The sequence below is a fragment of the Heloderma suspectum genome, chromosome 5, assembly GCF_057233095.1.
Source record: "Heloderma suspectum isolate Gila_16-S chromosome 5, 16-S_ref, whole genome shotgun sequence".
NCBI classification, from domain to species: Eukaryota; Metazoa; Chordata; class Lepidosauria; order Squamata; family Helodermatidae; genus Heloderma; species Heloderma suspectum.
This window is the reverse complement of record NC_139462.1, coordinates 182,567,623-182,580,211: the sequence shown is the minus strand read 5'-3', so window position 1 is coordinate 182,580,211 and position 12,589 is coordinate 182,567,623. Positions and strand designations below refer to the sequence as shown.

The 12,589-nt window shown below is 42.3% G+C and overlaps 1 protein-coding gene and 1 pseudogene across 1 annotated transcript; both read left to right on the top strand.

Moving 5' to 3' along the window:
• Positions 1-12,589, top strand: part of LOC146344920 (ATP-dependent translocase ABCB1-like) — a 216,791-nt pseudogene that overhangs the window by 41,883 nt on the left and 162,319 nt on the right.
• LOC146344923 (ATP-dependent translocase ABCB1-like) lies at positions 4,714-12,587 on the top strand. Its single transcript, XM_084856064.1, has 5 exons — positions 4,714-4,772; positions 7,873-8,029; positions 10,896-10,949; positions 12,110-12,256; positions 12,390-12,587. Exons 1-5 carry the CDS (start codon positions 4,714-4,716, stop codon positions 12,585-12,587), a joined length of 615 nt encoding a protein of 204 aa, XP_084712190.1.

Here is a 12,589-nt window from a genome sequence, read left to right as displayed (position 1 = left end):
CTTTGCGATTACTAGCTCTAACTAATGAAGATAAAAGTGTGTAATGTTGCTAATGTGTAGGACCATTGAATGGTGTTTCCAAACATTTCGCAGCATGACTTGGCAATTGCAGGGCAACTATATTGGTCAAAGTCAAAAGGGGGATAAATGTTCATCATGCCTTCATAGCTGAACGTACAGATATAGTTATGCATCCCTTCCTAGGTTAGATGTTGACATGTATCATATTATCCTATGAAAAGTTGTAGCTTTGAAATGAACAGACTGCATTGTTTGCTTGTTTTAAAGGAATTCTTTATGCCAGAAAAATGAGAACTGTATTATGCCAGAAAAAAATGTGTTTTTGTTTTTTTTAAGGCTACTGGAAGTTGACTGGCCTTATTAACCATGACTATCTTTACGGCTGTGACAGCTGTTGTTATTGCTTTCATGCATAGCTGGCAATTAACATTGCTTGTCCTGGCCTGTATTCCTTTCATTGCTGGTATGCAGGCTATTAGAGTTAAATCAACAGCTGGTCATGCAGCAAAGGATTAAAAAAGCCCTTGAAGAAGCTGGAAGAGTAAGTTCCCTGTATGTAAAACACATGGCTGTGATTAGAGGCATCTCTACACCAGCCTAAAATCCTGCATTTAAAATGGGGCTTTCTGCTTCCATTTTAAATTCAGGATCACAGCGATGCCCTTTTTCACCCGCTTCCTTTGCCTCCTCCCCTTTCCCCCTCCTTATCCCTGTATCTGAGTCTTTCATTATCTTTCATTGATCTCTCTCCTCTTCTTGCCGCTTTTCCTCTTTTCACAGAAAGAACTCAAGCAGAACACAACAGGGTAATTTGATAGCTCATTGTCTGTGATCTATTTAAAACGGAACAAAGGGCATTTAGTGAAGGAGGCACCTTGAATGATCGCAGTGTCATGTAAAGAGCCTGCAAACTTCCATGAGGGAGCAATCTCAATCGCAGGATAAAAGCTCCGTGTGAAGAAAGCCTAGGTCAGGGATAGGGAGCCAGTGGTCCTCCAAGTGTTGTTGAACTCCAGTTCCCATTGGCCCCACCTATCATGGTTAATGGACTTGGAAGATGGGAGTTGTAGTCCAAAAACATATGGAGGATTGTTGTTTCCTCCCTCTCCCCACCCCATAGGCTAGGTCCATGGTGGTGATCATGGTCATTACACCCAGCACTGTTCTTAGTTTTTATTCATCTCAGTAGTGCTTCTCCAGAAAACCCTTGGTTTCTTTATTATTTAAAGTATTATATGCTGCCCTTCTTCCAAATTTACCCCAGTGCAAGTTTAAAATTGCATGTGCAAAGTTAAAATACAACATACCAAAACAAACCAACAATACAAACAGCAGATAAAAGCCATAATAATCTATTTACTGTTCATAGACATTACACAGAACTGGAAGAACCCCACCACCACCACTGTGCATCCATATTTGGATACCCCAAAGTGCCGAATCAGATCAGGCAGTTGGCTTGGCTACCCTCCAAACATACCAGATGGGACACTGATGCTCACAATGGGATGGTGACTTTCCCTGTTCAGTGTGTGAGGCATCCATGATGGGTTATTTCCTCCCATTTCCCCAGACAAGGCAAGGAACATGGGACCAAGACATTTGCCTTGGTCTCTGCTTCTGTGGTTCCACCCAGTCAGTTCATTCCTTTCCTTCACCCAGGATAGAATTTGTGATTTTCTCTCCTCATCTGTATCCAAGCCTCATTTTACAAGTTTGTTCTCTAAGCTCTAGGAATTTTTCCACTGTTCCATTGTTCTCACTACAGTCTTACCTGACTTTAACAAAAATAAAAATATTTCTCTCAGCTTCTTTTTCTTCTCTCTGTTCATCCACATGATGACACCAATGAGCAAGGAGAAAGGGTGTCTCTATTAAGCAAAAAAACCCTGCATCCTCTCTGGGGCTTTCTGCTTTTGCTTTCTTTGTGGGATTAGGATGGGCTACCTTTACACAGCAGACTCCCTGGCATGTGTGCAAAAGAGATTCTTGGACCCTTAATACCATCTGTCAGAGCTACTTTCTGGAGTTCCAATCTAGATTCAGAATTCTATTTATTCCTTCCCCCTCTTCCAGGTCTACTCAAAAAAGATTGTGGTGAATGTCACTGCCGTTCTCCAAGTAATACAGGGCATCCAGCCTGTTTCTGTTATGGATTATTTCCAGCAGTGTACTCCATCCTCTTTGCTGTTCCTGAGAAGGGAGGAGATGGAGGACCATCTGGGTCTCTAAGTACATCAGCTAATGTATGGTATAGAGCATGTTCAGTGTAGATACCCTCCAAAGATGCCCTTCATAAAAGGGACTTTCTGGCACCTATAGATTTGACAGAGGCATGACTCCACTTTCCTCCATGCTTCTACTGCCTCAGCCCACCAGACTTACCCCACTTTTATTACCCAGAACACCACCACCATGACATTCAGCCTTGCCTCAGCTCTGAAAGTTTTCTAGAAGCTGATGTTAACAATGATAGTCCATCTCTGTCTTCAAGCCATGCACATTTACTCATATCTAAATAACCTCATATTGAGGACCCCTCTCCTGCCCAAGGCACAATCAGATCTCCAGACCAACCTGGCTTGCCTTTGGGCTCATAGGTTTGTAATAAACAACAAGAAGAGTCATCTTCAGTCATCCCAACACCTGATCCAACAAGCCCCTTATTTCTTAAGTTCAAGACAGGGTGTACAAGCTCTGACAAGTAATCTGCTTCTTGCAGCTCACTCAGCCTAGCTAATGGCATGGACACAAGCACTTGTCCTGATTTTTTCTTATCTAGGAATCTTCCCCTTGGTCCAACTTCATTCCAGGCCTCTTCAATGGTTTCCCCTTCTCTTTCAGAAAGAGATCACCCCAAAACACCATGTCTGGGTAGTCCTCTCGTACACTGTCCGAATCTCCCTCCAGTGGTGGAAAAGCTTTGGAAATCTCCTCAGGGACACACCACCTCATGAACCTCCCTGCACCATAGTGATGCCGGTCTTAGAAGGGTTAGCAGCCCACTGCCAGAGCCACCCAGTACAAGGCCTCTGACTAACACAATTCAGCTATCACAGCATAAACTGGCTAGAGCTCCATGCATTTCATCTTGCCCTCAAACACTTTGACCCTTTTCGACATGTTCACGTGTGCTTCCAATGTTGTGTTTTCTGTTCTGAATACCACATCAGTCAGCAGAGGGGAATACAATCACACTCCCTTCACAGAAAGGCACTCTCCCTCCTGCAATGGGCTGAAAGCCATCCACTGTCCAGAGCAGCAAAACACATACAAGGGAGGCTCAACACAACCATAAGAACATGAGGAGCCTTGCTGGATCAGACCAAGGGTTCATCTAGTCCAGCTTTCTATTCACACAGTGGCCAACCAGCTGTTGACTGGGATCCCACAAGCAGAACACAAGTGCTACAGCACTCTCCTGCCCATGTTCCCCCGTAACTGGTGTACATAGGCTCACTGCCTCTGGTACCACTGACTTCCTGAAGACAGCTGGATCGGGGCAAATGGAGCCTAGATCTTTCCAAGCCAGATTCTTGTTCTTCAGGCCTCCCACCTTTCCTCGAAGGAGCTCAAGGTGGCACATATGGTCCTCTCCCCTACACACACACACACACAGAGAGAGAGAGAGAGAGAGAGAAAGAGAGAGAAGCACATGAGCTCTGGTACTGTATCAGTGCCCAGACCAGGGCCTTGGTATACTGCAGGACTGCAATATTAAATGTCTCACGGAGAGTACCTGGCCTTTGGTAAAGGAGTTTTTTTTTTTCAAAGCCTCATACTTGCCTTGTTTCCCATATTTAGAATTCAACAGAAGCTGTAAAAAGTATAAGAACTGTGGTTGCGTTAACAAGCAAAGATAGATTTTTTGAGAAATATAAGACAAGCTTAGAAGCTCCATATGCAATTCGTTCTATTTTCAGGAGTGGATTTTTTTCTTAATTACATTAAGAAAACTCACTCTGTTGCGTATGCACACTCACTCTGTTGCGCATGCACACTCACTCTGTTGCGTGCACACACTCTCACTGTGTTCCATGAAAACTATTTAAACTTCTGGAAATCTAATTGAATATCTCTCTCCAGTGCCTGGGCTCATCTTGCTCTGCTCCCATGTCCAGGTCATATATCCATATTGGACACCATGTGTAAGTGGTGAATACATACAGTCAAGACCAGAAATATTGGAACAAGGATAACTGTTTTGGCAGTTGGGCTCTGTACACCACCACATTGAAGTTGAAAGGAAACATTTTATTTATGAGCCACCAACAATGGGGGTGTGTGTATGCCACTGGCTGTCCTTCCTGAATGGTTAGTGCCCCACTTCTGTCAAACCCCTACAACTGAAAGTCCTGACTTTGCTCCCATCTGGGTGTGTTTCCTTTCAACTTCAATGTGGTGGTGTACAGAGGCCAACTGCCAAAACAGTTATCCTTGTTCCAATATTTCTGGCCCTGACTGTATGTAGAGTCCAGTAGCAATAGGCATACCTGTGATCTTTGCTTGCCCTATCTGGCAGGTAAGAATTACAGGTTATTGGGCCTACACAATTTGAGTTGTATGTATGTATGTATGTGCTACCATATCTCAAGATGGGAAGGGTGCAGAGGAGATGAAACAACTGCCCCACCAAGGACTTGAGGGTTCATGTGTGGACAGGGCAATGGTTATTTTTTAAGAGCTTACAAGATGATGCTGGTTTTGACCTATAAAGCCTTATGTGGCTCAGGATTTCAATACCTGATAAAGTGAGTTTCCCAATATGAATCTATCTTCATACTGTGCTCAACATCTGAGACCTTCCTCCAGGTGTTTCCTCCAAGGGAGGCTTGGAGGGTGGCAACAAAGGAGAGGACCTTCTCAGAGGTAGTCCTCTGACTGTGGAATGCTCTCACCACTGAGGTCTATCTGCTGCCAACATTGTTATCTTTTTGCCACCAGGTTAAGATTTTCCTCTACTCCTGAGGATTTAACAGCATTAATGTCTGTTTTTTATCTGGTCCCAGCATCTTATTGTAACTGTTTTTTAGCTGTTGTTGAATTGTTTTAAATTTTGTATGTTCAAGTATTTTATATGATGTTTTCATTTTGTAATTTTTGTGAACTGCCCAGAGAGCATGGTATACAAATGAAATGATGACAACTCAATGCCCCAAGCATTTTTATTTTATTTTTTTACTGTAGAAGTTGGTTTGAGAGGCAGATACGCTGCCTGCTGTTCCTTTTCATTTCATGGCAAATCGTGATTCTTTTTCATTGGTTTTCTCTTAACAGGAACCCTCTGAAGAAAGTTTCCTGTAATGGGTTTTCATATGCCACAGCACAGAGTTGTAACTTTTTTTATAAATGCTGCTATCTTCAGATTTGGAGCATGGCTTATAGCCCATTGTCTCATTAAACCTGAGCAACTTTTTATGTAAGTGTTTTTCTGAGTTTCTATTCTGACCTATTCAGTAGCAATGATTCAAAACATGAACTAGTTTTTAAAAGTGAATGTCCAAATCTTCATACATAGATGTGTATATCTATGTATGCATAGTATCTGGTGTAGAGTTCAGTTCTTCTTTGTCATTCCAGAGATGCAGACACAAAACAGATGATAAATCGATACATTGCTAATAATAATTACAGTTATATGGAATCTCCAAGTTCAGACGCAGTAGGCCACTGAATGCTAGTTGCTGAGGGGCAACTATCTGGGCTTTCCAAGTGTATCTGGTTGGTCACTGTGGAAAACAGGATGCTGGACTAGATATGTCTTTAGTTTGATTTGATATCTTTAAGCTCAGTATCTGCTGCCAACTCTGCAGCCCTTTGACTATGTCTGCAGAGCACATGGAAACCTGAACTCTGGTAAAAAAAATTCACATCACTCCAGTGCTGAAGGAGTTGCACTGGTTACCAGTTGTTTTCCGGGCCAAATTCAAGGTGTTGGTTTTGACCTTTAAAACCCTATATGGTTCCAGTCCAGCCTATCTTAAGGAGCAACTCCAGCAACACCAGACAGGCCGCTTAACAAGATCAGCCTTGGATGGCCTTCTCTCTGTACATCAGCCAGGACAGCAAGACTGGTGAGGACGAGGGAGAGGGCCTTCTCTGTGGTGGCCCCCACTCTGTGGAATTCCCTCCCTAGGGAACTCCGCCATGCCCCCTCTTTAATGAGGTTCTGCCACGCATTAATAACGTGGTTGTTCAGGCAGGCATTTGGGGTGGGTTAGGGTATTTTTAGAAATATGATGTTTTTAATGTAGAATTTTGTTTTAAACTGTTCTATTGTTGTACATCGCCCAGAGTGGCTGGGTGACCAGCCAGATGGGCGATTAATAAATTTAATAAATAAATAAATAAATAAATTTAAGCCTCAGTTTCATTATGTGGGGGCTTACTACCAGATACGTGTCTAGTATTGTAGCCTCAAATACATTGTTTTGAGTTAAGTAGGCTCAATGGATAATGTGAAATCCCTTTTCTACTAATAATTCTTCATTATGGGTTGCATTGCAGACAGTGGGCCAGTTTGTATGTCATGGTAAGCCAACATTAGTTATGGCTGTTAGAGACGTGTGTCATATAATGTCACATCTATTGCATTTTGATCCATTTTCTCTTACTAAATTGCCTGTATGGGGAAACCCAGATTTAAAAATTGGTAAGAAAGTTTTTGTGGTAGACTTGGACTGATAAATTGAATCTTTGTTGTTGCTGTGGATCAACTAGTGGGTGCTGATGATGAGTTTTTCTCATTCTCGGCATTGCATGCTAAATACGACTTGCCTGCTATGGCTGAATGGCAATTCCTAGAGTTGCAACACTGATAGAATCTAAGTTTAGCCCTGTGACTTTTACAGCTTCAGTCTCCTTTGCTGTTGCAAGCACTTATTGAGGCCAATCATTATATTGACCCACTATCCATGTTTATAAAAACTTGGTGAATAAAGATGATATACAGGGTCTTAAGCAAGAACGTAATAGGGAACTGCTTTAGCGTTGGTATCTGAACTGTCTACGGATCTCAGTTTATGCCTTATTCAGCACAAACTCTTGTTCCATGTCTATTGGATGCCACTATACCTCTTTAATAAGGGTTTGTCTAGGTTCGCTAATTGCTGGAGGTGTAACACAGCTCATGCTTCTTTTAATCATATATTTTGGCAATGCCCAATAGTTGCCTCTTTAAATTATATGGATACACTTTATATTGGAACACTCTTTAATATTTACTGATGCACATCTTTTAAATTTTCTACCTGTTTACTGGAAGTCAACACATAGTCAGTGCAAATTCCTTCTCCATGCCCTTTTGACAGCTAAAAGACTGATATCGCCATACTGAAAGAATGAGCATTCACTTCCTATAATGCAATGGACTGAAGACCTTACAATGCTTCCAACATTTGAATGGGTGATGTATAGACACCACCTGTGAATGGATACTTATTTGGATATTTGGTCTGGTTTTTAAATTTAGGTACAATTCTTATGCAAGCGATAAACCCTAGTTTATCGCTTGCATAACCCTTGCTTTAGCCACCATGGGTGAATTAAACCATGATAGCTTACTGTGACATGTGAACCAGTGGCTCGCTTGTCTTCAAGGTTTCTCTTGTGTACAGATATATGGCAAAGTATAGCTAATATTCAATGCTTACTGTCAGGATCTTACCTTGGATCAACTAGTGGGTGCAGCACACAGTAACAGTACCAGCCCTGTTAAAATAAGCTTACTATGTAAAATTCATTTCATAATAACACTGGTCAATTGCCATTAATGCTACCAATTGACTTATGTTAGAGTATATATTGTCTGATCTAATACAGCTCTTAATTATCTTTATTTTGTGTTTCTAGAGTCTTCTCTTCAGTGTTTTTTTCTGCTATGAATGTTGCTCAGTCAAGTTCTCTTATACCCACTTTTGGCAAATCAAAAGTTTCTGCCAAAAGAATTTTTCAGCTTTTGGATCGGAAGCCACTAATTGACAGCTATAGTGAAAAAGGTGAACAATTGGTAAGGTCTTGAAGATACATAAGGTATTTGTTGTGTACTTGTCATTCCCTACTCATGGTTGTTCATGGGTTCTTTAGACATCATTGTGACTCCCCAGTTCTGCTTCTGTTTGTAAACAGAACTTTCAGCAAGTTTTTTTTAGAGCATGGAAAATGGGGTATTATTTCTGATGACAAAAGAAAGCTCAATTTCCTCCTGTGTATTTGTGCTATTCCAATATACCACAGTGCAACCTAGAGGTCATATAGCAGAAAAGCAGGAAAGGAAATGCTCCTCATGTAGGGCTCAGATCTCAATTCTGCAATGAAACCGAAAGTAGATGCAGTGGATTAACAGCCTTGTGTAGAAAAGCCCTTTATGTTTTTAAATGTTTGATGCTCAGCACTGCATAAAACATAAAGGGAATAACAGGTCATTCCTTGTAAGTAAAGTAGGGATGTCAGAGAATTCTGCCACAGATCTCGGTGAGGCCGAATGCCAGTGCATTTGGCCCCCCGAAATCTGTGGTGGAATGGCCTGCCACCACCCCCCGCCACCCCCGCGGATCCCCCCCCAGGACGAGATTTACCTGAGGCGGATGTTCCGGACGGCGGCAGCGGCGGCTGGACTTCTGACCGGCTGCCGCCGCCGCCATTTGCAGTCTGGTTGTTTGTGTGTGTGTGTTTTTTTACATAGACGAGATAGGCTATGTAAAGACTTATGTAGCCTATCACGTCTGGGTTTAAAAAAAAAAAAGTGTACGCAAATGGCAGCAACTACAGCCGCCGCCATTTGCGTTCCTTATTTTTTGCTCTCTTAGTCTACATAAATATTTATGTAGACTATTACGGAGAAAATAAAGGGGAACGCAAATAGCGTAGTGGGCGCTATTTGCATTCCTTTTTGATTCGCTGTTTTAGCCTATGTAAATATTTACGTAGGCTAAAACGGGGAATCAAAAAGGAATGCAAATAGCACCCGCTACGCTATTTGCATTCCCCTTTATTTTCGCCGTAATAGTCTACGTAAATATTTACATAGACTAAGACGGCGAAAAATAAGGAACGCAAATGGCAGCGGCTGTAGCCGCCGCCATTTGCGTACGCGTGTTTGTTTGTTTTTTAACCCAGACATGATAGGCTACGTAAGTCTTTACGTAGCCTATCATGTTTGAATACAGGGACGCAAATGGCGGCGGCTATGGCAGCCGCCATTTGCAACCCTGCTACCCAGCGGCCGGATGTCCGGCTGCTGGCAGAGCCAGCCGGCGGCTCCGCAGAATCCCCGTGGAGCGGAGCCGGCCGGGCAGGACTCTGGGGGGAGGGACGGAGCACCTTCCCCCATCAAGGATTCCGGGGGGAGGGACGAAGTGCCTCCCCCCCCACCGCGAAGCAGATCTGTGAAAAGGTAAGTGACTTTCGTACATCCCTAAGCCTATCACAAAAAGGCTGAGGACAGGCCCGGCCGGTGGCTCCGTGGACTTGCCGCGGAGCAGAACCATCAAGGGAGGATTCCGGGGGGAGGGATGGATCGCCTCCAACCCCAGCGGACCCCAGAGTGGACTGGTAAGTGAGGTTCGTATACCCCTAAAGTAAAGCAGATCAAGAAAGTAAATGCAGTATATATTGTGCCAGAAGGATGGCCACTAAAAAAAACAAAAGAAAAATAATAGCTTAGCTTGAGAAAATGCAAAACAGTTTCACTTTTATTCTATAAAGATCAACCACAGAAAATTATCTTTGTGGTATCTTCCCAAAGAGTATCGAATCTCTTCACAATGTATATAGCTGGAGTGCCCTAAGATAAAGGCATTACAAGAATGATCACTGGATATTATTAAACAATGATTTAATATTATGACACCTCTGTGTCCTGCTGTTGTATTAATGTGATATCTTAAGAGTTTGGGATTCAAATTAGGAATAGAGGCTGTTTCCAGTATCTGCCTTATGTTCGGCTATTGGGCAGTATAGAAATGAAATAAATGAATAATGAATTAATGTTGCTGCAAGGGCTATTATTGTCATGAAAGGTCTGTCTGCCCAATTTTGGAGGATCCCCTTCCCTCCACACACCTCACCTCTTTCAGCAGGATCCCCTGTGTAGCATTTTCAGAGGGCTGGAGGCGCTGCTGTGAGGAGGAGGAGGAAGTCTGCTTCCATCAGCCCAGAGGCACATGCTTAAATCTGGATCCAACCCATACTGTTTTATTTACTGGCATCAGCCCAATTACTGATTCCTAAGCAGTGGCTTCAGACAGAAGCTCATTCAGTGGGGATATGATTTGCTAAAACACACCTGCTTAAATAGTCTAAGTATCATATTATGTATTCAGTTTTTGCATAATAGGCTTAGATCATCCTTCCCCAACCAGGTGCCCTCCAAATGCTTTGGACTACAACTCCCATCAGCCCCAGGTAGCATGGCCCATGGTCTGGGATAACTGGAGATGAAATTGACAATATCTGGAGGGCACCAGGTTGGAGAAGGCTGCCTTCAATTGTTGGAAAGTTTGGATTTAAATTTATATATGTGGTGTCTTGTTTTCCCAAACTATTTTTTTACTGTTGTGCTGAAAATTTCCCTTGCTTTTTTTTTTTTTTTTTTACCACTGTCATTCAATTTGATAGAAAAGAAATTGCTTTCGAAAAGAAATTCAAAGGAGGAGAAATTTCAGAGAAATTCTCATGGGTTGGGTTTGGGATTCTTGTGCTTACCTTACTTGTGAGGTGACTGAGGAGTGTGCATGAGTGTCCTGTCTGTCATTGTAAGTAACTTCTGTTCTATGGCAGCCTGTAGCCTCCTCGGCTTCCTGCACTTCGCTTACAGCCATCATGAGTAAGACATTCTTCCCATGGGGCTTTTTCAGTTCAGAAAGTGCAGGTAGACTGGGAAGCTGCAGAGAAACAGCATTCACAACTTCATTGAAAATCTCCCAGAGGTAAATAAAGATGTCCTTACATTATCCAGCACTTTGTTTCTCCATGAGAACACAGAACATCTCTAATAAACATCTAAATATAAAAGGAGCAATATTCTGTTTTTAAGTCCTACTGCTGTTCTTCTCCTTAAAAAAAAAAACAAAACCTGGAGCACAGTCTAGCAAAACTTAAGTCTGCTTAAACCCCACTAGAGGCCTGAAGCTTGGAAGTAAGCTCACGGGTTTCCATGCAAAGCTTTCCAGTTTGACTTGGAAAGTTTTGCATGGAAACGAGTGAGCGTACTTCCAAGTAAGTTGGCTCAGAACTGCAGGACTTAAACAGTTAAGGCTGCATTCCTGTGGATCCTTATCTCAGAATAAGCCCTGTTGCTGCACACAGTGGAACTGACTTCTGAGTAAACATGCATACGATCTGGCTGCACATTCTGTTGATTTCATCAAGACATCAGCAAGCTTAACTTTTTCCAGACTGGACCTCTGTTCAGTAAGACTTTGTTTTTATAGTCTGTCTTCTAACAAAACCACTGTCATCTTCTAACAAATATCTGAAGTATTAGAAGAGTTCTTCTAATATTGGAATTGAATCGTTACTTTAGTGAACTTCAAGAACCCTTTAAACTCCAGTGTTTTCAAACATTTTTTCATAGTTGCTATGAAAAACGTTCTCAACTAAATGATGGTGGGGTTGGTCAGTTCTTAATTTTTACATTTTTATTTTTTACTCCATTCTCCTGTGGGGAGGGATGCCCCACAGCAGGGAGGTGAGGGCAGCCGTATAACTCTGTCTCTTGGTCTATTCCCTCCTGGCTTCAAACTGACTCGGCTGCAATGCTACATGTTGGTTAGGGAAGTGTACCTCTGAGTGAGTGAAGGCTGTACTGCAGGCTGTGATGCATTTCAATTAATTAAAACTATTGTATGCATAAAAAACCAAATAATTCTGTGGAACACACTGCAGGGGCCCCTTAGTATGCATGCCAAACTTCAGGTGCCTAGGTATCACAGTTAGACAGACATACATCCTCTTTTATTATTATAGATTTGCAAAACTTTGATTCAGCACATTGCATTGGTTGGAGCTATGAATACTGCCTTGTAGCTGGGATTTCTCACAACACTCACACAACCTGGGGTCTTATCTTTTTTTAAAAAAACTACAGAAATACTATACTCGAGTAGGTAATAAAGGAACTCGGCTTTCAGAAGGACAGAAACTTAGAATAGCCATTGCCCATGCCCTTGTCCAAAAACCAGCAATTCTGCTTCTGGATGAAGCCACATCGGCTCTTGACACAGAAAGTGAAAAGGTTAGTAAGCCCTCGGCTTGCTTCCTACAATACATATAAGAAATAGTTGACTGGTTTTAAATTATCTAAGGAGGAAAAATGCTCTATTTCTGCTATCATTGTAAAGATGTTTGCCTTTTGCCTTTCACTGCAGATTGTCCAGCAAGCCTTGGACGATGCTAGACAAGGTCGAACCTGCATTGTTATTGCTCACAGATTGTCAACTATCCAGAATTCGGACATCATAGCAGTAATCTGGAATGGCAAAGTCATGGAACAGGGAACTCACAGCCAGCTGCTGGCACTGAAGGGATTCTATTATGCACTTGTCAGTGCACAAGCATCTCATTAGCC